The sequence below is a fragment of the Salvelinus fontinalis genome, chromosome 4, assembly GCF_029448725.1.
Source record: "Salvelinus fontinalis isolate EN_2023a chromosome 4, ASM2944872v1, whole genome shotgun sequence".
Taxonomy (NCBI): Eukaryota; Metazoa; Chordata; class Actinopteri; order Salmoniformes; family Salmonidae; genus Salvelinus; species Salvelinus fontinalis.
Genome location: NC_074668.1, coordinates 56,995,181 through 57,020,756, shown reverse-complemented (window position 1 = coordinate 57,020,756; position 25,576 = coordinate 56,995,181). Strand labels below are relative to the sequence as shown.

The 25,576-nt window shown below is 46.1% G+C and overlaps 2 protein-coding genes across 6 annotated transcripts in view; one reads left to right on the top strand and one right to left on the bottom strand.

Moving 5' to 3' along the window:
- Positions 1-14,689, top strand: part of LOC129854038 (kinesin-like protein KIFC3) — a 65,722-nt gene extending 51,033 nt beyond the window's left edge. For 3 of the 4 annotated variants that reach the window (XM_055920655.1, XM_055920654.1, XM_055920652.1), the window contains 17 exons: positions 1,013-1,178; positions 1,546-1,715; positions 2,209-2,352; positions 2,532-2,813; positions 3,108-3,281; positions 4,333-4,480; positions 4,776-5,018; positions 7,248-7,423; positions 7,697-7,801; positions 7,945-8,075; positions 8,818-8,941; positions 9,458-9,587; positions 9,690-9,919; positions 10,084-10,230; positions 11,950-12,076; positions 12,386-12,432; positions 12,961-14,689. In XM_055920655.1, the coding sequence (XP_055776630.1) occupies positions 1,013-1,178; positions 1,546-1,715; positions 2,209-2,352; positions 2,532-2,813; positions 3,108-3,281; positions 4,333-4,480; positions 4,776-5,018; positions 7,248-7,423; positions 7,697-7,801; positions 7,945-8,075; positions 8,818-8,941; positions 9,458-9,587; positions 9,690-9,919; positions 10,084-10,230; positions 11,950-12,076; positions 12,386-12,432; positions 12,961-12,969 (2,553 nt within the window). In that variant the 3' untranslated portion in view covers positions 12,970-14,689. The remainder of the gene's footprint in view (positions 1-1,012; positions 1,179-1,545; positions 1,716-2,208; positions 2,353-2,531; positions 2,814-3,107; positions 3,282-4,332; positions 4,481-4,775; positions 5,019-7,247; positions 7,424-7,696; positions 7,802-7,944; positions 8,076-8,817; positions 8,942-9,457; positions 9,588-9,689; positions 9,920-10,083; positions 10,231-11,949; positions 12,077-12,385; positions 12,433-12,960) is intronic. The other variant, XM_055920653.1, reaches the window with a different exon arrangement.
- Positions 14,690-15,878: 1,189 nt separating this feature from the next.
- On the bottom strand, positions 15,879-25,424 carry LOC129854040 (katanin p80 WD40 repeat-containing subunit B1-like). Of its 2 annotated transcripts, none has more exons than XM_055920656.1 (20): positions 25,120-25,424; positions 24,483-24,623; positions 24,240-24,370; positions 23,980-24,097; positions 23,727-23,827; positions 23,264-23,305; positions 22,824-22,907; positions 22,070-22,185; positions 21,856-21,927; positions 21,568-21,718; positions 20,926-21,110; positions 20,422-20,564; positions 20,231-20,278; positions 19,855-19,922; positions 19,442-19,690; positions 17,614-17,763; positions 17,332-17,408; positions 17,124-17,198; positions 16,920-17,036; positions 15,879-16,649 (listed from the first exon to the last, which is right to left on the bottom strand). In XM_055920656.1, exons 2-20 carry the CDS (start codon positions 24,520-24,522, stop codon positions 16,514-16,516), a joined length of 2,103 nt encoding a protein of 700 aa, XP_055776631.1. In that variant the 5' UTR covers positions 24,523-24,623; positions 25,120-25,424; the 3' UTR covers positions 15,879-16,513. The 2 variants fall into 2 exon arrangements, with proteins under 2 accessions (XP_055776631.1, XP_055776632.1); XM_055920657.1 differs by having other exon boundaries at positions 24,483-24,618.
- Positions 25,425-25,576: the final 152 nt, after the last annotated feature.

The window sequence follows — 25,576 nt, the reverse complement described above, 5'->3', positions numbered from 1 at the left end:
GGGCTGTAAAAAAATTGTGAAATGTCTGTGGGTCCCAGAGGAGATGTTTGAACCACTGGTGTAGGGGTATCTATTTGAATTCAATCACTTTTTGACAGCACCCCTTTTGATTTGAATGAAATCTACTGTTGTAGAAGTGCTCAGAAAGTGACTTTTTGGACCTGAACGCCAAAACATTCAGAGATAAAGGTGCTCATAGTTGACCTATTTTGCATACCCCACCATACCATGAGACATCCATCCATGTCTTCATCACTGGAGAAAAAAAAGATAACCGGTTGAGATTTATATAATTTATAAGCTTGCAAACAGGGTTGTTTGCAAACTTTTTTATAATTTCTGGAGAAAATTATTATTATTATTTTTTTGATACAAATTGTAATTTCTTTACTTTTTCAAGTCAATTATCTAAAAACGCAAAAATTCAGATTTTTGTTGTAGTTTAGAGCCCATTTCCATAATCTAAGGTTTTTGTGTTGTGCCCGCCATCAGTTGAGACACTCTTAAATAAGTTTACCCGTTTTTTGATAAATGACGTTCAAGGTTTAAAATATAAAATGTTTGAAATGTATATATTTTCAAGAAATAATACAGTTTGACAACACTGTTAATAAGCTTTGAAATGATATAAAACTCATCACTTTTCCAGTGATGAACACATGGATGTCTCATGGTATGGTGGGGTATGCAAAATGGGTCAACATAGAGCACCTTTATCTCCTGAAAGTTTTGTCGTTCAGGTCCAGAAAGTCCCTTTCTGACCACTTCTTCCATGGGCAAACATGTATAATAAATGTTGCTTAAATCAAAATGGATGCAGTCAAAAAGTGATTGAATTCAAATCGATTTACCTATAGACTGACTGGATGGCTCAGTTTTGATCAGACCTGTGAACATGGATGATGTTATAAACTGACACATCCTTGTTCCATTGGTAATGTGACGTTATTAATGACCTGTCTGGCTTCTAACCTGTGACCTTTGCCGTGTGTGTGCGTGTGCATGTGTCTAGACACTGCAGGAGAAAGTGTGTGAGTTCCAGGCGCGTCTGCGACGCGAGGAAGCTTCCCGGTGTCTGCAGCTGCAGAGACTGCAGCAGAGTCACGAACAGAGTCTGCAGGAGAAGACTAACGTCATACACACTCTACAAGAGGAGCTGCACACAGCACTGCCCAACGGTGATAGGGGAACGGGGAGATGGATGGATACAGGGAGGGAGGAAGAAAGAGAGAGGGAGAACCGTAATAGAGTATTAGGAAGGAGAACCGCAGATGTAAAAACAGGACTGTGAGTCGTGACTGATACGCCAGTAATTACTGTGACGTGAATGACTCCGAATGGTGTGTGTCTGTCAGGACGGTGTTCACAGTACTGACACAAACCAGCCTGTCAGCAAGAAGAGAGGTGTGTGTCACGGCTGTGACCGACTGTCAACACGCATTATCCAATACTGTGGGGCTGGATGGCGTGTGTGTCTGTTTTTAAATTCTGTGGGTGCGTGCATATAATGTGTTATCACTGTCTGTGTGTGTGTGTGTGTTGCAGGTGTGAGGGCAGTGCAGAGGCTGGGTGAGCCACAGGAGCATCAGCAGCACAGCAACCGTCTCGTTCAGGAAGGAGAGCAGCTCATCGCAGCGCTGCGCACACAGGTGGGGGAGCTGGAGGAGAAGCTGCTGGACCAGACCCAGGAGGTGGAGAGACTGCGCTCGGAGCTGGTGAGTAGAATAGAGAGAGAGAGAGAGATGGGAATGGAGGAAATGGGAGGAGAAAGACTGGTGAGTAAGGGAGGAGGGGAGAGGAGGAAAGGAAAGAGAGAATGAGGGCAGAGCCCAGCTGGCCTACATTCTTGGGAAGCTTGGGAAAGACAAGCTCAAGATAATTGGCACCTTTTCTTTCAGGTGTAAGATTGCACCGTGACACACTTCTGCTTCACATGCATTCTAAGGTGTTGCGTGTGAGTGAGTGTGTGTAAGAGGGGGAGATGGGGAGGTGAGGGATAGGGGGCAATTGCAATGTTGTGTACGTGTTCTCTTGTTTCACTGTCTCCTGATGTTTGGGGCAGATAATGAACAATAGTCAGAGGACAAAGTGCTTGTGCATTGCTGTGTGTGTGAATGTGTGTTAATTCCTTCCTGTTTATATTGATATCCCTCTGTGGTGCCTTTGTGAGTGTGATACTGACGTGTGCCTGTTCCTTCTGTCCTGTAGGGGGCGACCGACCTGGAGAAGCACCTGGAGCTGCTGGTGGTCGAGAACGAGCGGCTGAAGCAGGAGCTGAAGGCATGCAAGACCTCACTGCTCCAGGAGGCTCCTCCACCGGCCTGCACAGCCACTGACTGCCCCCACAGCCAGGTATGGGCGAATCAAGTGAGGGTAGAGGCTGTAGAAAATGTGTTTTTTATGTGTCTATTATAGCTCTGTGTGTAGGATACGGAAGCCCTGTTTGGGAAGGTATCTCGTTGGAAGAACCAGGCCAGAGAGCGAGAAGAGGCTGTGTGACAAGTATGTGTGGTGTATTATGTGTTAAATAGGATGCGGAGGCCCTGCGTGAAGCGGTGTCTCGCTGGGAGAGCCAGGCCAGACCGAGGCAGAAGAGGCTGGCTGAATTGGAGCAGCAGGTCCTGGAGAAGGCCAGCAGGGTGGAGACGCTCAGCCGACAGCTGGAGGAGTCCAAGCGCCACGCGGGGGAGATGCAGAGGCAACTGGAGGAGTCTAAGTGTCAGCAGGGGGAGGTGGAGCAGCAGCTGAGCGTCCGGCTCAGAGATTGTGAGGAGGAGCTGGCCAGACAGGCCGCCCGGCCCCATCAGGTCAAGGTGAGGAATCGGAAAAAACTGTCCCATTTCAAAAACAACCCCTTGCTAGCTCCTATGTTACTTAGTGGTCCCTCATAGATCTGAGATGATAGGATGGGTACGTTATATGTTGGTAGCTTACCACCTATCCAATGTTTTTGAGTTATATGAATGACTGGGATGTTACGAGAGCATTTGCTGTTGAATTGTGTTCCCTGATGATCTTACGATATCAATCTCTCTCTCCTGCTCCCCACCTTTCTCTCTCTTCTCCTACCCTATCTATCTCGCTCTCTCTATTCTCTATCCGTCCAGTATGTGACTGAGACAGTGGAGGTGGAGTCGTCAGAGTCTCAGCAGGCCGTAGCCGAGGCCCAAGCCAAGAGCGCCGCCCTGCAGGAGCAGCTATCGCTGCAGAGACAGCTGCTCCGAGAGCTGGAGACACAGTTGCACGATTCCCAGAGGACCAGCACCCAGCTCCGAGCTCAGGTACACACATAAGGAGATGCACATGTACACAGACGCGCACACACACAACCGTCTAACAACACACACATACTACTCTCACACACGCATAACCCTCTGTGCCCCTTCCTAATCCCATTGGCTCCTTAACCAGTTGGTCTTTGTTATTTCTGAAGTTCTCCTCGTTCCCCCCCCTGGTACCAGCATTGGTACAATCCAACTCACCCCCCTTGTAGTAGATTGTGGCGGTACGGTCCTTCACAAAAACACCCTTCCATCCCAGTAGAGGTGAATGGTTCAACCCTCGTCCCATCCCCTCCCCTGTAGTGGCATGGGCCGTGTTAACACCTCTCTCTTCGCTTACGTTTGGTTCCAGCTGCGTGCGGACCGTGGCCGTATCTGCGGCCTGCTGTCCAAGGCCGTCGGAAGGGGCAATGGCGAGGTCATTTGCAGGTTGTCTAAGGTTGGCCCCCCTTGATAGGCACATTAGGTCCCTCCATAGTGCGTCCTGTTTTCTCACTACATCACTTCCTGTGTCTCAGGTACCCTGCTCCCCAAACTTTGCCCACTTGTATGGTTTCAACCCCTACCAAAACCCTGTGTGCTGTAGTGACATGCATAAACTGTACCCTAAATCTCTTTGAGGGTCCTCCAGTCTTGTGTTGGGGGTGCAGTGTGTGGTTTCGGATTAGCTTTTAGCTGTAATGATGGTTCACAACCCATTGTGAACACATTAATGTATCCTGTAGCTGAGAAGAAGCAAACCCGATTGTTTTGCTGGGAGCTAACTTTTAATTAGTTCCATGAGTTAGTTATAGGCTTCAGATCTCAACAAAGATGTTAAGGGGCATTTGAAGCCGTTAGTTCAAATGCCCTGGTAGCTATTCGATCTGAGTTCCAGTGCTGTGTTAGCTTTTATGCTACATTTTAGCTCTTAGCCCTTAGCTCCAGGTAGACCACCAAACACGCTCCAGTCCCCACCTAGACCCGTATGGTGTGCTGGTACTGTCCCGAGATATACTCCAATCCCCATGTGCAACCCTCTCTAACCTCTCTCTCTCTCTGTCCCGTGTAGATCCTGGTGTACGAGGGGGAGATGGAGCGGGCCCAGGGCCAGTTAGAGGCTGAAATGCAGAACCTGGAGGAGGAGAAGAACAGGGTGATAGAGGAGGCCTTCATCAGGGCCGAAAGCGAGATGAAGGCTGTGCATGAGAACCTGGCAGGTAAGCCGGAAGTTTAGGACTTTTATGTTAACCTCTAACGAGCACCTACCCCGGGTCCGGTATTCTCAAGAAGTTAATGTACTTTTTGCATTTGCGCGTCTGCACATCGTAGTCCCGGGCAGTATTCATTAGGGCACACTGCGAAATATTTTTCACTTCAGGTTTTATTCAATTTTGCTGTCCTACCTAATGAATATTACCCAGGAATGTTTGTGTGCTCTGTTTGTCGTTATTTACTGTCGTTATTTACGTTATTTACTGATGAACAAATGTGTGTGTCCCTCCCTGTCCCCAGGTGTGCGTATGAACCTTTTAACCCTGCAGCCAGCCCTGCGTACTCTCACCTGTGACTACAACTGTCTGAAGAGACAGGTTCAGGACTTCCCCTTCATGCTGGAGAAGGCCATCACCGAGGCCAAGCAGGAGATCTGCCAGGTGATAGGCGAGGTGAGCAGTGCCAACCAAGAGCTGCTGAGGAAGTACAAGAGAGAGATGAACCTGAGGAAGAAATGCCACAACGAGTTGGTGCGCATCAAAGGTACGACCCCTTGATCGTGCATTCTGTGGGGTGTGTGTGTGATATCAGCCGTTCATACTAGCTAGTGTATAGTGTGTACATCCAGTAGATTCGCTAGTTTTGCTAGCACAGACTGGGATGTGTTCCGAGATTCCTTCAATGGCATTGAGGTGTATACCACTTCAGTCATCGGCTTTATCAATAAGTGCATCGACGCTCCCCATATTGACCGTACGTACATATCCCAACCAGAAGCCATGGATTACAGGCAACATCCACATCGAGCTAAAGGCTATAGCTGTCCCGCTTTCAAGGAGCGGGACACCGATTCCGGACGCTTAGAAGAAATCCCGCTACGCCCTCAGACGAACCATCAAACAGGCAAAGCGTCAATACAGGATGAAGATTGAATCCTACTATACTGGCTGTGAGCCTCGTCAGATATGGCAGGGCTTGAATACTACCGACTACAAAGGGAATCTCAGCCACGAGCTGCCCAGTGACTCAAGCCTACCAGATGAGCTAAATGCCTTTTATGCTCGCTTCGAGGCAAGCAACACTGAAGCATACATGAGAGCACCAGCTGTTCCAAATGACTGTGTGATCACGCTCTCTGTAGCCGATGTTAGCAAGACCTTTAAACAGGTCAACATTCACAAAGCTGCTGAGCAAGACGGATTACCAGGATGGGTACTCCGAGCATGCGGTGACCAACTGGCAAGTGTGTTCACTGACATTTTCATCCTCTTCTTGACCGAGTCTGTAATACCTACATGTTTCAAGCAGACCACCATAGTCCCTGTGCCCAAGAACACGAAGGTAACCTGCCTAAATGACTACCGACCCGTAGCACTCACATCTGTAGCCATGAAGTGCTTTGAAAGGCTGGTTATGGCTCACATCAACACCATTTTCCCAGAAACACTAGACCCACACCAATTTGCGCATACCGCCCCAACAGATCCACAGAGGATGCCATCTCTATTGCACTCCACACGGCCCTTTCACACATGGACAAAAGGGACACCTATGTGAGAATGCTCTTAATTGACTACAGCTCAGCATTCAACACCATAGTGCCCTCAAAGCTCATCACTATGCTAAGGACCCTGGGACTAAATGCCTCCCTCTGCAACTGGATCCTGGACTTCCTGACGGGCCACCCCCAGGTGGTAAGCGTAGGTAACAGCACATCCGCATCTGTGGTGCAAGGACAACAACCTCTCCCTCAACGTGATCAAGACAAAGGAGATGATTGTGGACTACAGGAAAATGAGCCACCGAGCACACCCCCATTCTCATTGACGGGGCTGTAGTGGAGCGGTCGAGGGCTTCAAGTTCCTTGGCATCCACATCACAAAAAAACTTACATGGTCCAAGCACACAAAGACAGTCGTGAAGAGACCACGACAAAAGCTATTCCCCCTCAGGAGACTAAAAAGATGTGCCATGGGTACTCAGATCCTCAAAAGGTTCTACAGCTGCACCATCGAGAGCATCCTGACCGGTTGCATCACCTCCTGGCATGACAACTACTTGGCATCTGACCATAAGGCGCTACAGAAGGTAGTGGGTAGGCCCAGTACATCACTGTGGCCAAGCTTCTTGCCAACCAGGACCTATATACTAGGCGGTGTCAGAGGAAAGCCCCAAAAATTGTTAGACTCCCATAACCCAAGTCATAGACTGTTCTCTCTGCTACCGCACGGCAAGCGCTACCGGAGCGCCAAGTCTAGGACCAAAAGGTTTAACAGATTCTACCCCCAAGCCATAAGACTGCTGAACAATTAATCAAATGGCCACCCGGACTATTTACATTGACCCCCCCCCACCCATTTGTTTTTACGCTGGTGCTACTCGTTGTTTATTATCTATGCATAGGCACTTTACCCCTACCTACATGTACAAATTACCTCGACTAACCTGTACCCGAGCACATTGACTCGGGACCGGTACCCCAGTATATAGCCACGTTATTGTTATTTTAGTGTTACTTTTTATATATTTTTTTACTTTAGTTTATTTGGTAAATGTTTTCTTAACTGTTCTTGATCTGCACTGTTGGTTAAGGGCTTGTAAGTAAGCATTTCACAGTAAGGCTGTATTCAGTGCATGTGACAAAGCTTGATTTGATTCCACAGGTGCATCTGTGTACATAACAGATCAATTCTGTTCAAAAGCAGTGGATCTTTGCATTTGTTGTCCCAAAACAGTATTGTTATGTGTCTCTCCTCTGCCTTCACTTCCCAGGTAACATCAGGGTGTTCTGTCGGGTGCGGCCGGTGTGCCGGGGGGAGCATGATTCTGCCGAAAACATGGTCAGCTTTGACCCAGACGACGATGCCCTTCTCTATCTTTCCAACAAGGTCAAACTGATGACCTTTGAACTGGACAAGGTGTTCCACCCTCAGGCCACACAGGAAGAGGTCAGTAGAGCATCATGACTTGGAGTACATCTCAATAGTCTGAAGTGGCTTCCTTGCCTTCATCTTTACTGATCTGAAAACGCAACCACAGGTAAAAGCAACATGATGTTTCTCATCAGCACAGATGAAGGAAATGACATGAGAGGAAGCCCCTTTTTTTAAATTATCGAGGTATACCAAAAGGATGTTGCTGTCTCTATATATTCTAATGGTTCACTGTCACCAATCACAACACCTGTTATCCTAACTGTCCCTCTCTGATTGGCTAACCAGGTGTTCCAGGAGGTCCAGTCCCTGGTGACGTCCTGTATTGATGGCTTTAACGTGTGCATCTTCGCCTACGGACAGACGGGCTCAGGAAAGACCTACACCATGGAGGTATTCGCTGCTAATACACACACACACACACACTTACTTACTTTCGCTCTCTCTCCTTCTGTCTCATACCACAGGAGATAAATGAAGGTTAAATAGAAATCAAGAGATGTGTTGTAGTGATTGTTAATAGCAAATGTCTTTAGGGTGTGGCCAAGGACCCGGGCATTAACCAGAGGGCTCTCAGACTGCTGTTCTCTGAGGTGACTGAGAAAGCACCCGACTGGGACTTCAAGATCACTGTTAGCATGGTGGAGATCTACAACGAGACCCTACGGTGAGGACACACACACGCATCAGTGTAAGGTCAGACAGGGTGGGCAGGTTTGGATTTGAGTGCAGGTTTGCCTCAGAGGTTACACAATGACAGAGGGGAAGCAACGGGTCACGTAGTTACAATACGTACCTTTATGAGAAGGCTTTTTTGAGATCACGGCTGAAGCGTTATTTCATTGTGATTTAGACCTAAGCTGTCTTTGACACAGTTCCTGTGTGCATGTGTGTAAGCAATTTGAGTGCATGGGGCCAGCAGTTATATAAAAGTGGATTATATTTAACGTCCTTGGTTCATCTGTCTCAACACGAGCTCCTCTCCACCCTCCCTCTATTCCCTTCCTCCCTCTTTTTCTCCCTCTATCCCCTTCCGCCGTCTATCTCACCGTTTCTCTGTTATGTAATCTCTGAACATCTGTGTGTCCTTTCTGCCAAAGCATGACAGCAGGACTCACCACGAGAAGAGAATTGGAGGGGTGGAATGGCACAACACACGAGAAAAGCCGTTTTGGCCCCACTTAGTTGGAGAGTTGACTACAGATTATCTTGATAGTTTTTGTTAATTTGAGCTATGTATCTATCTATCTAGTTATCCATCTATCTCTCTATCTGCCGAATGTTGTTGGGGGATATCATAGGAAATGACACCATACACCCAAAGTAGTGCCGTATGGGTATCATTTTAAGACGGTCTTTTTATTTGAGTGGGAACCATCTTTGTGACAGTGTGTTGCCGTTTCCTGTAGGAACCTTTTGGGGGACAACCAGGGTGAGAAGCTGGACATCAAGATGAACCCAGACGGTAGTGGTCAGCTCTATGTGCCGGGCCTCACGGAGTTCACTGTCCAGAGCCCTGAGGACATCAACAGGGTGAGGCCACCATTCTACTACTGCCACTTATACTATGCCTGCCACAGGACGTTGGGTTAGTGAGGTAGCTTTGTGCTCTGATCTGCAATCAGTGAATCACATTTTGTTTATATGGTGTTACTTACCAGTCACAAAGTGCCAAATGGTATTCCTTACCTAAACCCCAAAGCAGTACTTTTCCTTCAGTACTATTTTCCAATTAAATAGAGGTTTAGAGAAAGCTGATATTGGGCTTTGTTTACAATCATGTGTCAGTTAATAAGATGGCTCCCACGGTTCTTCAGGCCTGAGACTGAGTTCTCATCTTGAAATGTCTGTCAGAGCTCTTGTGTTCCCTGAACGAGTGGAATGTGCCAAAGCCTGGATTTGTCTCTAGTCTACAGATTAGTTTGTGTGTTAATGATTTAAATCTGGTCCTGTGTGTGTGTTCCGCCATGTGCCTGTGCAGATGACGGAGCAGTTATTCACTTCCTATGACCCTTGACCTCTAACCCCTGGCCTGTGCCCTCTGTGTAGGTGTTTGAGCTGGGTCACATGAACAGGGCCACAGCCTGCACCAATCTGAACGAACACAGCTCCCGCTCTCACGCCCTCCTCATCATCACCGTAGCAGGCGTCAACTCCTCCACCGGGCACCGCACGCAAGGTACACACACAATTCCTGTACCGGACATCCCGCACAAGGTACTCACAGACAGACAGACACACAGACTAATTGAGGATTTTATCTCTGTACACCCTCTACTAGGTAAGCTGAACCTGGTTGACCTGGCTGGCTCAGAGCGGATTGCTAAGTCCGGGGCAGAGGGCAGCCGCCTGCGAGAGGCCCAGTGCATCAACAAGTCCCTGTCGGCCCTGGGTGACGTTATCAATGCGCTACGGAGCCGACACTCCCACGTGCCCTTCAGGAACTCCCGGCTCACCTACCTGCTGTCTGACTCACTGAGCGGGGACAGCAAGACGCTGATGATGGTGCAGGTGAGAGAGGGAGGGGTAGAGGAGGGATTGGGGAGGTAGAGAGAGAGAGGGGTGCGGGGTAAGGGGTTTCAAATTAAATTGTATATTAGCCTATGATAAAACGATCAATGCTTGAAGCTGTCAATGCTAGACTTCAGGCTAATATCAGAAGGTATTTTCTCTAGGTGTCTCCCCTGGTCAGCAACATGAGTGAATCGGTGTGCTCTCTGAAGTTTGCCCAGCGGGTACGGACCATCGAGCTGGGCAACGCCACCAGGAGACAGTGGGAGAACTCCTCCACCTCCTCCTCGCCCACCCACGACAGCGTGGAGGTAACCTACACACACGCACCCTGGAGAGAGTGAGGGACGCACTCACACATGAAATCTCACACACGTGTGCTTGGTCAGCCCAGGCCTTACGTCAAACCTTCCCCAGATCGCTGAGCCAAATCTGGGGCATCAGGTTTCATTCTGTCCCTCTGCCCTTAATGATCCAGGTCGGGAAACCCACTGTCTAGCAAAGAAGATCTAGTAGGCTCAGGATGTTTGAAAAGGTTATCTCCAAAAAGCCTCTGGGTCGTTTGATTTTATTTTAGCAAGTCAGGACACCCACCGTCTCAGATTGTTCTGAAATTGTTTCTGTTAGAAACCGATAAGAGTAGCATTTCTGCAACATTATTTTGTTGAAATATAATTTGAAAAATGAAGGTAATTCATTGCACCCAAATTGGCCATATACATTCATATAGGATTCAATAAATATAGTTTTATTTATTTTTATTTCACCTTTATTTAACCAGGTAGGCAAGTCGAGAACAAGTTCTCATTTACAATTGCGACCTGGCCAAGATAAAGCAAAGCAGTTCGACACACACAACAACACAGAGTTACACATGGAGTAAAACAAACATACAGTCAATGATACAGTAGAAAAATAAGTCTATATACAATGTGAGCAAGTGAGGTGAAGGCAAAAAAAGGCCATGGTGGCGAGGTAAATACAATATAGCAATTAAAACACTGGAATGGTTATAGTACCTAACATCCGATTTAGAACAAACTTTTTTTTCTAACAATGAGTATGAGGAATCCAAAGAAATGGCCAAAAGCCACCCACGCCCAATCCAACAATGAGTATACAGTATCAATCCTCTGTTTGACAAGTAGTGTAGTGTTGAGCTGTGCCTCGTGTATTGTTTATTCATCCTATGTAATGTATTCTCAGGGAATTTGGTGATTACACCCCCCCCCCCCCCCGTTCAGAGAAATTAGTAATTCAAGTTAAGGTTTATGTCCCATTCTACATCTTCATATTACCAGGTTCCGACCACTAAATGGTGCATAGATTTTACACATTCAGGAAAGGTGATGAAAAATGGTCTCTATTATGGACCATTCCTGATGACCACTTAGTTATGATTAGTTATGCACTGTTAATTAAGGAGATAACTTCAACAGATGACCATTCAAACACACTGCTTTCATCAGATGAAAACTCCCCGAGTTAATGGCAGACAGAGCCTGCACTCAAATGCATCCCGTCTGGGTTCGAGAAGTGTTTACACCTGTATAGAAAGTGGAACTTGCAAGCTTGCAGCAGGGTCCTCCCATTTCATTTCAGCAAGCCATGACACCCACCATCTCAGATTGTTCTGACACCATCTAGTGGTCAGAACATGGTAATGTCAGGTGTCAGCATAATTTTATTTTCATTATAATGTCAGCAGAACTGAGCTTCAGTCCTTCTACATACAAATGATCCCGGGGAGTAGCCCTAACCCAACAAAGCAAGAGGACTAGAACTGGTCAAGCTCACATGTAACTTATCCTCTTTCTCTAAAAGCGTCATAGTCATGACTTTCTTACATGAAATGGGAGGTTGACTTGGCCCCAGACAATCGATCTAAGATCGACTTAAGTTTCAGTCTGATGAGAGCGAAACCGAAGCAGAGAAACAATCGTAATCCAGTTAGACAGGATCCTTAGCGGAATGAGGAACTTGAACTTTGGTATTGATATTTCTATAATTGAACTTTGCCCTTTCTGCAGTTGGACTCTCCCCCGGTGACTCCCGTGCCCCTCCCCATCTCTCGGGCCAGCAGTGCCGGCTCCACCCTCTCTGCCTCCTCCAAAACGCCCACCACACGACGGAGGTCTCAGTCCCAGCTCTCTACAGGTAAATGTGTAATACACACACCCCTTAGTCCCAGCTCTCTACAGGTAAATGTGTATACACACACCCCTTAGTCCCAGGCCTCAACAGGTACACGTGCCTCTCTTGAAATGTCCTCTGTCACCAAGAACCCTGGGACCCATCAATATACAACAACACTAACATGTACACACACACACCACCTTATGCCACCATTATTGGGATGATACAAAATATACACAATCAAAGTGAACTCAAGTTAGGTGTGAATGGTCAGTGTGAATCCGTTCACTCCTGTGTCCTGATCCTCTGGTCTGATTGGTTGGTTTGCAGATAGGCTGTTAGGCAGAGCCAGCCCATTGGTGGGGGACGGTGGGCAGGTAGGTGGGGGTTTATGCTGATTGGTCGCTTGGCATGGAAAGTAAATGCTCAGCATGGCATGGTGCCCAGTGCCCACCCATGTCACCTGGTCAATGCCTACCTATCTAACACACCACGCCTCTAACCCCAGGAAACTGTTTGTGTGGGTCTTGTCTCTTGTCCCTCTGTCTATGTGAGAGACTGAAAGCTTTGTTTCTCTATCTGCAGATCCATGTGTGTGTGGGTGAAGGTGTCCGTACATGTCTGTGACTGTCTGACTTCTGGCTGTTGGTGATTTTGTCTGTGACTGACGGTCTGTCTGACTGTCTGAATGCAATTCCTATCTATGTGATCTGTATATTGTATGATGTGAGGGTGTTTATGTGTCTTGTCTATATGGATTTGGTGTGTGTGTGTGTGTGGATACATCACCTCTTCCTTTCCTCCATTTGTGCTGCTCTGGCTGGGTTGTAGTGAGCCGTTATTAACACAGGGACACCACTCCCCACTATTCACAGTTTCCTAAACCTATTACTCTCCCCCTACAGGACGATTGAAACTGTCTGTCTGAAGGCTCCAATGGATTCAGAATAAAACCGGACCCTGATCCAGTCAGCCATTGGGCCATCTGAACAGGAGGGTGTTAACCAGCACCTTGACCCACCAATAGAAACTATCCGCTTTGGGATCAACCTATCCACTATCAGCCCTGTCTCCTTCTGCTGATCTCACTCAGCCAATGGGTGAGAGCAACTGGACTAGGCAAATTATCCGATCGAACGGTGACATTTTAATTTGAGCTATTTGAACAGCAGAGGGATGAAGAGGGGGATATGAACTTTGACCCTCATGGAAGGCCGCCTCATGCTGCATAGCGAGACTCAGTCCCAATGCTCTAAAATGGCCTCCAGTTCTCCTTTTCTTCATTACCACTGATAGCTGAAAGGAATCAATAGGTGTTCATTTTAGCCAGGACTCTTGTACAGCCCCCCCCATATCTTAACTACGTGCCCTCGTCTATACCCCTGAAGGAACACAACACACCAGACTTCCACACCTGACTAGGGGCCAAATGGGAGGAGCACCTGAGAGTAACACAGGCTCATGTCCTAAAAACAACTCTCATAAAGAAACCCTTTACTCCTCACAGCCCAGAACAACTCCACCCCACCTTTCACTCCTTCCCCTTTGACCCTTCAACTGAGCCTGTGATCTATTCTCCCATTGGCCAATGGACTTCCTCCCCCCACCCCTCACAATAATGCCACACCCACACCCCTAGTGCTAACCAGTCCCATCATCCACTAAAAGTATAGCCCTTCTAATCAACAGTATTCCTGGGTAAAAATGCACTTTAAACAAGGCTGTTACCTTCTTGATGTGTTTTCTAACAATACTCCAGTTACAGATTATGATCAAATGCATATACAGTATATATGTGTGTTTGAGATGTTTTTAATCCCTTAAGTCTCCTTTGGTTGTTTTTTTTGGGGGGGGGGGGGGGTTTACGAGGGTTCCATCCTGGTCTCCTTCTACACTTTCTACCCCTCATCCAATCAGGGTACTCCACAGATATGGAGCTGGGCTTTTTTTGCCCAATAAGACGCAAGCAATAGAGACGTGAGTGCAGAGAGCGGTTAACTTCCTCTGTAGCCGTTTGTGTTTTAGATTTCTCCAGGGCAATACAGAGCTGCCTCAGCACTGCATGGAAACGTTCATGTTGTCGTGTTTCTTGTACCGAGCGAATAAAGCTAGACCTATTCAAACTCCCTGACAGGAAATGCCATTCCTGTTATTGGATGCTGCCGGTTAGAGTTGCCCAGAGGCACATTTCTAGGATCAGGTTATCCAATAGGGACACAATACAAAACTGACCCTAGATCCGCATCCAGGACAGCTTTATCCTACTCACTATGGCTGACCACAAGCAGCCAATGACAACGGATCGCCTCACGGAACAGACACATATGTAGCTACAGAAATTGCTGCCCCTGCGGGAGTGATTAAGCTTGTGAACTGTTTTTCAAAATGCATCCAGTGTAAATAGGAATGCTTAGTACATTTGATCAGCACATATCGGCTAATCGGCCGTGTTTCTTCAATGTTAAACCAATGTTCCCTTCACTACCAGGATGTCCAAGGAACATTGAGGACACGCTGCATCATGTTGGTTGTTGATGGGTATCTCTGCTTGCTTTTGTCTTTGTTGTAGCTGCCGTAGGTTTCTACAGTCTTGTTTTTGTACACCCTTTTTAATAAACACTCTACCAAATGGAACTCTAGTCTTCTTATGCTGTCTCTATAGAGCACAGGACTCTAACAGATGTTTGTTGAAATATATAACCACTAGAAAGCTGCATTTCTTTCATCACCGTTTACTAAACGGTAGGTTGTATTACACCTACTCGGAGACAATTCTCTTTGACCAACTGGTTCAGGATGGTTGCAGCCCTAGCGTTGCATAGAGCAGGAGTTCCCAAACTTTTTCACTAGGGCCCCCCCCTTCCAGCATTGGGGAACATCCCAAGCAGTCACCATGTCTATTTCTATGGGCACGAGCACTTCACAACCCTCTTGTTGGCTTTGAGAATTTTGCAGGTTTAAAGCTTCTTTCCTGCATTTCTACATAGTCATGGGGTGCAAAGAAAATGTTGGTTTTAAAGTGTATTGTCTTGCAATTCTATACATTTTGCCATGTCTGTGTATTCATGTGATATGCGTGACAAAATTACAACATGGGCTTACAAACCTAAATAAAATTACTTTAGAGCTATTCACAAATGTCAGCTAAAGTATGTGGCAGGTAACCCAGCTGTTAAGAGCATTGGGCCAGTAACTGAAAGGGCGCTGGTTTGAGTTCCCGAGCTGACTAGGTGAAAAATCTGTCGGTGCCCTTGAGCAAGGTTTAATTGCTCTGGATAAATGTCTAACATGAAAAGAAGAACTGATGACACACTACCCAATTTTGAAATTGCACCTTGTGCATTCTATTGGAAGTTTAAAGCTGGGCAGATAACTATTTGATCAAATAAGCTGTTTCATACTGACATTGTTACAGGTGATAAGTATCCTGGCAATAAAAGAAGAACTTGCCTATTTCTCAATGCTAACCTAAAAAGCTATTTGTTTATGATATAGCCCATTTTGACTGGAAATTGTGTTCACATGCATCTGCCCTCTAATTGGCTAGAATGGTCCCACCTGATCTTGCCTCTTCCAGAAAAGAAATGTAGATGGCGCTGCCCACGTGCTCAAAGTAGCAACTGATTCTACAAAAAACCTTAAACATTGCCCTATACACTTCACACTAGTCCATCCACCACTCCATAGTCTGCCTTGTCCTTATAATTTTGGACATCTGTGGCACCTTCCCAAACAGTGCTGCTCTCTGTTGGGAGTGGAATTACACACATCTTAACAAGTGTTGTTCCTTTCAATTCCAGAAACATGCCTAAAACTAGACTCCTTCCTTTTTAAACAATTCTTTATTTGAAAAACATGTTATTTTAGTGTTTACTACTTTCAAAGAGTGCATCTAGGGTTGACATCTTAGGTACAGAATGTAGAAAAAGATTGAGAGAATATTTAAATAGAAATCACACAGTAAATTAGGCCGGGTTGCAATCCGATCGTAGGTTATAGGCATCAAGGCGCAGCTTTTACTGTGAATAGGATCTCCTCGTGAACATTACCTTTAAAAGCCGCAATGCCTATAACCCACAATCGGAATGAAACCCGGCCCTAGGTGTTTGTGTGTGTGGAATTAAAGTGTGTGTGCACATCTGTGGTGGGCAAGTCAAGGTTACAGAGGACATAATTACTCATACACAGACAAATACAGATTAAGGAATCATAAGTGCCCAGTGTTTAAATAGAGCTACGCCATGAAAACACACCTGACTCCTTCTGGATGCAATGGGCACAGGACTCATATCCCACCCTGTGTGACTCCATTGCTTCAGTCCATCCACACGCAGTGTGAATCTGTGATTGTCCCCTGATTTACCACTCAGGTGGATGAGAGAATGCAGCCGTCATTCAGACTTCGAGTCCTCACTGCAGTGCTCAGCCATTTCGGGTCTCTAGTTGCATAGTCGACTGTCAGTAGTCCAGTGGGGACATGAGCAGCTGCAGCTCTTTGAAGGCGCTGCCGTGGCGTCCCACCTGGTCGGCCTTGTTCTTCACCACGTTGCTGAGGTTCTTCAGCTGCTTGTAGCATGCCTTGCACTTCTGGTGGCTGGGCTCAAACACAAAAAAAACAACTCACAGTATGCAATGGAAATGGCCTGCCTCACTGTGGCAGAGTCTGAACTCTATCGGAGTCTTTCTGCAAGCAATATTGGATGAATACGGAGCTAGAACCCTTAAGAACAATGGTTCTTTAGTGATGGGCTGCATAGTGTAACTCTCCAGGACCAGGATTGGTGACCGTTGCATTAACGCACACTTCAGATAGATGGTTAAAAGTTCAAGCCCGTTTAGGATTTAAAATGGAGCTGAAACTCACCGTTCCTCCCGTGTTATATCCACTCCAACAGAGGGGGGCGCTGTCAGCGTGTCTGAGATGAGAGGCCAGAAACGCTTCAGGATCAGCTTCAGAGAGGTGCAACCCGTCTGCACATAACTGACCACACGGGGAGAGACGATGGGTTAATACACATTTATACACACACACACGGATTTGTTATCACTTTCATCTCTGCTGTCTCACCTCTCATACTTGCTTTGCAGCAGCTCTTCAATCTGGGGCAGGATAGAGGTACACAGGTCCAGTTTCCATAGCGACCTGGGGGGGGGACAGGTCAAATGACTGGTAATGGTCACTTGAGAGAGGACAGTGAGAGTATATGTGTGGCCTCCTTAGCTAAATAAAGATCTGTAGTCGTTTGTTGTGCACACGCGTTTCAACATCCACTCACGGTTTGAGGTTAACGATGTTGAGGATGTCCACGACGATAGAGAGATCCTTCATCGAGACGGCCGAGTCCAAGGAAGTCTGAAGACAGAGCAGCAACCACAAAAAGAGGCAGCCAGTAACGATTCTCCATACTTCATGCCACAAACAGCTAATCAATCAAAAACCTCATCGTCTGTCAAGGATGTTGTCCGAGTTTAACATTGAAAGTCAAGTCATTATTTATTTCAAGTGATGTTAACGTCGGACGAACATTGAGCAGTGTTGACGTTGTTAAGTGCCATACCTTGACGTCCCCGCTGCCCCACACGGCTCTGATGGTGTCCAGGTTCTTGTGTCGGCTGGTGAGCATCACACACATGGTATCATGGCCCTTTCGGATCTGGGCCAGAGCCTCGTCATCACCCAGCACACTGAGCCGGTTGTTACGAGCAGGCTAGGACAGAGATACCCAAACGTATATAACCTGGTAAATACACACACACACACCTGTTCGATCACACCCTAAACCTACATACATTTAGGGGTCAATTCCATTTCGATGCGCATGTGTTTAAAAACATTTTAAAAAGCTGACCATCTTGGTTTTTGTATGCGTACACAATGCAACTAGGTGATTGGAGCATTTCTGAGTGAATTTAAAACTGTACCACTATGGTAGGTTTAATGTTGAGCTGATTTTACATGATTAGTAACAGATATGCATTAAATTACTATTTGTGTTCCATTTCATTCTATACCCAGTTTATCTTATGGGGCTTGTGGTAGAGAAGAAGTCTGAAGTTAAAGACAGCAGAGATGTCAGAGGCTAATAATAGGAGAACTGTACTATTCCACTGAGCTACTGGCGCCAGCATCATCCAAGTGGGTGCTGCTTGTTGGCAGTGAACGAGTAGCTAGCTAGCGGTCTTTCCACCTACATAGTCAAGTGGCTAAGCTATGGGATAGCTGTGAGGGCGGCAAGGTGCTCTCCTGGATCATTCCGGACCCGTCTCCTGACCCACTATTCCCCGCTGGCCGTGACCGCCATGCTGCTCCATCCTGTGATTCTGCCTCCCACCACTCGATGCTACCAAAAGTAGCTGCTTCAGTTCCCATGCCGATGCTACCAAAAGTAGCTGCTTCAGTTCCCATGCCGACTTCCTGACTTTGCTTCAGTAATTATTCTGGCTACTTGTATGTGTATTGCATGCATACAGATTTCAGTTTGTATTAAAGGCTATACGAGTGTAATAAAAACATGAACTTATATACTAAATTCCATTGACATGACGATTCTAGGTGGCAAACAATTTCATGACCTCACAAACAAACGTGCTGATGCGAAACAGTTCCATGGTGATTCTAAACCATAAAAATACATCTGAATGTTATATCACAATTGAGAGTATAGCAATCTTTGGTTGTTAGGCACCAACTCAGTTTTGGTGGAAATCAAGAATGTGTTCCTAATTGACTTGTCTAGTTAAATAAATACATTCAAAAGACAACACGTGACCAGCATCTGCTATGTAAGACTGATATTTTTCTGCAAAAAAAAAAATCAGCTTCTGGCACCAGCAATTTGACCAGTCTATACAATGGATGACAGGAGCATCACTATCTTCCTGGGTACACTCCTCACACAGTAAGTACAGTGTGAGGAGCACTGTGCGGGTGGCAAGCCTGAATTTCTGGGAACACGAGCAGTGCTGGAGGTACGAGCTCAGAAACATAGCGATTATCCGCTAGCACAGCCAGCACCTGCATGAGCCGGAGCAACTCTGCCTGGCCAACTGGCACATGGAGGTGGAGCGCAGGGTTTACTTTTACAGTGTGGGAGTGAGAGAGACCCAAGACATCTCTGATGTCCCTGATCAGAGGAGAAAGACTTGGGTGAGCGAAGAATGAGGGCCTCTACTGTGAATGGACTATTGAAATAATAAATGATTTAGTACTATTAGAACTAAGATAAGAAAAGATGTGATGAGATTTTTTAAATTATTCATAAATACATTAGAATTTAACCATACAAATTGTGATGTGTCTGAGTGAAATTTCTCCATGGTAAATTAAACAAACATGATTGTGTGTGTGTGTGTGTGTGTGTGTGATGCATGTATATACACACTCACAGGCAAGAAATCTCCCACGTTGAGCCCTATTGGTTCATTCCTGGTGGAGAGGATGATGCTGGGCTGGGTTTTGGCCTTCGCCATAGCAACGACCGGTGGGGGGGCTGGGTGGGGTGCGGGGGGGTGGTTAGAGCTCGGAGGTCGTGTGGTTACCACGGGGATGGGCCGGGGCGCCGTGGCGACCATGGTAGGCTCCACCCTCAGGACCGGAGTGGACGATGCCACGGGAAGGTTTAACAACAGGCCGGGCTGCAGTGACACACACACACATACTAGAAACAAATCTAACTTATTTACATAGAGAAACTCACACTGACAGAGACAATCCCTCATTCACACAAGCATGACAAAAAACACAAATCAGTCAACACATACAACAGTACAGCTATACAGTATAGGTGTAGAGTACAAACCTGCTGTCTGTCAGTCATAGGAGTCATGAGCTCCACCAGCCCTTGGTTAGCCCTCACCACAAAACTCTCTGAGAAAAGAGGGAGAGAGAGAACTTGAATATGAGTGCCGGAGTCTGGTACAGCGGACCCCACATGCACCTTGACGACGGGGTCTCGAGCCCCAGCTCGACCGACTGCGCCCTTCATTTCTTTATCCATCTCCCATTCTGTACTTCTATATAATACATAAATATTCAAATACAACAACAACAAAAAGAACTTGAATATGAAACTCAGGACAGCAACGCATCTTATACACAACAGATCAATGTGATAGTTTTACCACAAACACAAATGTAATACTGCTCATACTAACGGCTTGGTAGAAGGGACTCACCATCTTCCAAGGGGGCAGGGAAGGGCTCACTCTTTGGCGGGGTGCGAGCTAGAAAAGGGGAAACAAGGAGACTTTTAGTATGAAATTCAAGAATGATTCTGCTAGATGTTAATGTAGTAATACACGCATTCTGCTGTTAGTGTGAACACTGAATAGATAGCAATGAAACGTAAGATGTAATATGAGCCTACAGATGGCGCTCTTTGGCTGGAAGATCTCTTTGTAGTCCTCAGGGTTACGGATCTCGGCGGAGGACTCCTTCTCGTCCTCGCTACTGGGGCTCCTCCTCTCCCCCTCGGGACTGCGGCGGTCTGACTCAGAACTCTGCTTGACCCTGGAAGAGCACACCCACCCCCAATTAGTCTGCTTATTGATACAACGGATGCTGTTTTGATGCAGCAATTGCTGTAACATATGCCATTTGGCAGCGTGCATACATTTTATATATGGGTGGTCCCTGGGAATGGAAGCCACCTGGCATTGCAAGCACCATGCTCTACCAACTAAGCTACAGACGACCACCTGGTTTGAACCGCTACGGTTTTAAATCAACTCGTAGGTGATTTTGTTGAAAACAGATTCCGTATGCATATAGGGCACAAACGCTAAATCTGAGTTAAGTGTGCCCATCTCACGTTAGGGTAAGGATTCGCTCCATAGAAAGTAGAATAGTGGCGTTTGGAAGTGGGCAGTACCTCTGTGTGCTGCAGGTGGTCAGGGGTCTGTCGTAGTTGCGTCGCAGCGTGGACCCTTTCGGGGAGGGCTCCGTGAGCGGCTGGTCGTCCTGGATCACGCCTTGGATCACAGAGCCAGACTTCTTCACCCGCGTCAAATCCACCACGTAGGACGAGACATTAGTCAGATTGTACGACACGCCAATCTTGGAGAGAGATGAGGGGTGGAGGAGAAACAGTAGAGCGAAAAAACAAGGGGGTTGGGTAACACTAAAAGCAACAGCAACAGTTCCAGTGACATTAATAAATGTAAAATTGCCATGCTGACGCCACAGATTCACATAAAGAATCCATAACAGTCATTTCATAAGATCCCTATGGCTCACACATGCGCACGGTTGCAGTAACAGTAGTTACATAGTAATAGTAACATTAAAAGAGTAACCCCCCCCGAATTGTTTTTTATAAATAAACACTGTCGCACTTGTCTTTTCCTACTAGCACTGACTTTGCGGAGGAAAAATGTACTTACCAATGACTGAAATGTGGTTGTCTCACCTAGCCATCTTAAGATGAATGCACTGGCTGTAAGTCGTTCTGGTTCAGTGTCCGCTAAATTACTCAAATGTAAAACATTTAAAAAGCAATGTCATGCTCACACACCAGCTGGTGGTTGCAGATAGCCAGGTCTGCCACCTTGCCCCAGCCCACTGGCACCACATCAAAGCAGCGGTCGGGCTCCCAGCCATACACACGGAGAGAGTCCACAGCTCCACTATACAGACAGCAGCCATCCAGGTTAAAGGCCAGACACCTGGAGAGACAAATGGGGGGAGAGGAAAAAGGATGTAGGGATAGTTTATATACAGTACAGTGTGTTAGTTGTATCTGAACTTCTAATATCGTGGTGTCCCGCCAACCACACTTGTTGATAGTGAAGGTAGCCCTCACCTGACTGGTCCCAGCTCTCCCTCGGAAGAGCCAATCATCTTGAACTTTTCCAGATCCCACAGTTTGATGGTCCTGTAGGGAACAGACACACAACTAAGGCATTCCGCTTTAGTAATGGAGTTAAAGCCATAGTAAGCAAATGTTCAGTTACCTCATACGAATTTATTTACCATATTTCACCCCCCGAGAGTGTGTGTGTGTGTGGATACCATACCTGTCAGAGCTGCCTGACGCTAGCAGGTACTCGTTGGGGTGGAACTGGATGATGTTGATGGCGCCGGTGTGTGCTGTAAACTCTGTGATCATCTTCCCTGCAGTCAGGTCCCACAGCTAGGACACACAGGTCAAAGGTCAGAGGGCAATATGAGTTCCTGACTGGCACAGCTAGGAATATTATGATGTTGCCCTTAAAAATCAGGTAAGCTGATATCAGATCTGTGCGTATAGAAGGATAACTTATATGCAGAGGGGTATAAATACAAAACAGGATCAATGAGTTAGCCCGCTGACTTTGATAAACAACCAGAAGTAACTATTGATTTTCTGGTTCATTAAGAAAGTTAAACTTAGATTTCTGTTTTTGGTTCTTGAGTCAATTAGGCCATGCCCATTTCAAGCTTATTTTCCCAAAAAGTTGTTTCAGAATACTTAGGCAAGTTAGCTGGCTAACTCATTAATCCTCTGAACATACGGTTGAGAGTATACAATAGGGCTCTGCAACCCTGTTCCTGGAGAACTACCCTCCTGTAGGTTTTCGCTCAAGACCCAGTTGTAACTAACCTGACTCAGCTTATCAATAAGCTAATCATTAGAATCAGTTGCGCTAGATTAGGGTGGAGCAAAAACCTACAGGACGGTAGCTCTCCAGGATCTGGGTTGGAGAGCCATGGTTTACAAACTGACCACAGTCATGTGAGATGAGAAACATGTGAAAGTAAGTTTCTGACAATGTGTAGGTGGGTTCATGCCTTGATGGTGCTGTCATCACTAGCAGAGGCCAACCATTTCCCATCTGGACTGAAGGCCAGGCACCTCACTGCCTGAGTGTGACCCTGCACAAACACACACATTATGCCATATGAAATTGATAAACACACATGGGCCCCCTACTCCTATCCAGACGGTCAGTCCCCAGCCCCTCCCCCCCCGGGCCAAGGCAGACAAGACAGTGTTCGCCGTCTCACTGTAATCCCTGGCTTAGTCCTGCTGCCAGACATAGACACACAGTATTAGTTCTGATTAGCAGACCCACTCCCACGGCTAACAAAACAATCAGCCACTGACCAGCCAGCAAGCCGCTCACAGAGAGTGGGTGGGGGGGGCTTTCTAACCACAAAAAAGCTTTGGTCGATAATTAACCTAGGTGCTCTTCAGTTCGGTATGAATTACACACGAGTGCAAGTCTTACCTTGTACCTGAACACACAGCCCTTTCTCCGTACATCCCACAGCTGAAAGAGAAAAACTCTGTTTAAGCACAGATATCACATAACAATACACATACAGTACCAGTCAAAAGTTTGGACACTACTCATTCAAGGAATTTTCTTTATTTCACTATTTTTTACATTGTAGAATCTAAATCAGCACTAATTATGTGTGTGTGCAAAGCTGTCATCAAGGCAAAGGGTGGCTACTTTGAAGAATCTCAAATAAACAAATATATTTTGTATAAAATAGATTTGTTTAACACTTTTTTGATTACTACATGATTCCATGTGTGTTATTTCATAGTTTTCACTATTATTCTTCAATGTAGAAAATAGTAAAAAGAAAGAAAAACCATGGAATGAGCAGGTGTCCAAACTTTTGACCGGTACTCTACACAGTAGAGCTCTTAACAACACTCACTAACGTAGCACACATACACACCTTGATGTTGGTGTCCATGGAACCAGATGCCAGGTATTCCCCAAACGGGTGGAAGTCCAAGCTGCAGATATTGGCCTTGTGTCCCATTAGAGTTCTTAGGACTGGGATAAAATAGCAAAAATATTGTTATGGCATTCTCAGAACAACTGGTAGCCTAGGTCTAGTTGACTCTAGTAGAAACAGCTCCACATCCCACACGCCTAACCTCTCCACACACACACACACACACAATATAGGAGAAACGCTGTCTCACTCTTTGCAGCCTCCAGGTCCCATACGCGCAGTGATCCGGACTGTGAGCCTGCCACCACCTGCTCCTCAGAGTTATTAAACTTTACACACTCCACTGGGTTATTATGGCCTGTCAGACTCTGAGAAAGAGACAGGGAGAGAGGGGAAGAGAAAGGGAGAGAGAGGTGGAAATAAGAGTTTTAGTGACAGGCAGCATTCACCTGAAATAAACAGAGATCAAACTGTACACACATCTTCCCTAATGGTCTGACTAGTCTGTACCATGATGCAGTTGGGTTTGCTGACTGCCCAGATGTTGACTCGGCAGTCCTCTCCCCCAGTGGCTAGCAGACGGCCTGAGTTCTTCCCCAGGGCCAGACACACCACATTACTGGAATGGGCTACAATCTCCTCTGGAACAGAAAATTATGCACAACTCACCATGATTAATCGCTGGGTCAATAAAACTAATAAAATTGTGAATTAAGGTCTTGAAAGGGTGAGTGAAATGGAGACTCGACTCACGTAATCTCCATGATGTTTTGGTGGTGTTGGCCACAGCCATGGTGATTCTTGAGCGTCCAACACTCAACGGAGTGTTGTTATTATTCACACAGAGCTAGCTGGTTCATGTGTGTTGACTGGGTGATGAGACCTTTAGCTTATCTCCAATGAATGAACAAGAGGCAAAGGGAAAATACTTTGTATGACAAATTGTTGATGGTGGCATAACTCATCCGCTTCATGTCCCCTGTCGGCTTCTCTCGAAGCTGAGGGAGGATTATTACAAGCTAGATAGTCGAATATACGCTGTTGGCGTTAGCAAGCTGGTTCGCTAGCTAGTTAGCAGGCTTAGTTAACTTAGCTAGCGGGCTATGTACTGGTAGTTAGCTTAAACAAAACAAACAAAGTAACAATTTATTTCGGGCTGCAATTTGGGCAAATGTCAAAGTCATGCACATTCTAATAACTGTTAGCTAGTTAACGTAACTAGTAAACACCTTTTCGATGGTAAAACAGTTACGTTGAACTTTATTAACGTTAGCTAGCAACTAACTAGCCAGTTAGCTAAATTAGCATAACTTGCTAACGTTAACAGCTCAAGTAGCTACCTAATTAGATTGCTCGTCCTGGGCAGGGCAAAATATAATACAGAACATACCTGCATTTTTAGCTAATTGCTAGTAGAAAATCTCTAGCTATGATTGGTGAAAAGAGAATGGTTAAGACCGGAATCAATTGCTAGTTGATACCAACTACGAATCTGCTTTTTGTCTGGCTCCTTCAGTCCTTGTTGATGTCATGTTTGTGTGGCTATTTACTATGGAACGCCGTCCCCAATCCACACTTGCAGTTTAGCAACTGGGCTTTGCGATGAGATCACTTATTCACTTCCGGATGTCTGAAGTTCAGAGAACACACTCAGGGTTGCCAGGTCAACTAAAATGTATATTCCAATGACTACTCAAAACCCTCACACAAAGCCTGAAATCTAGAACCATTTTTTTCAGCAGCAAGATAATTGTTTTTCCCATAACGTTATCGAGCAAATTAAGAAGTAATATCGACGTAATTTGTAACGACGAAAGAATACAAATTCGTTTTTCCATCAAAATTAT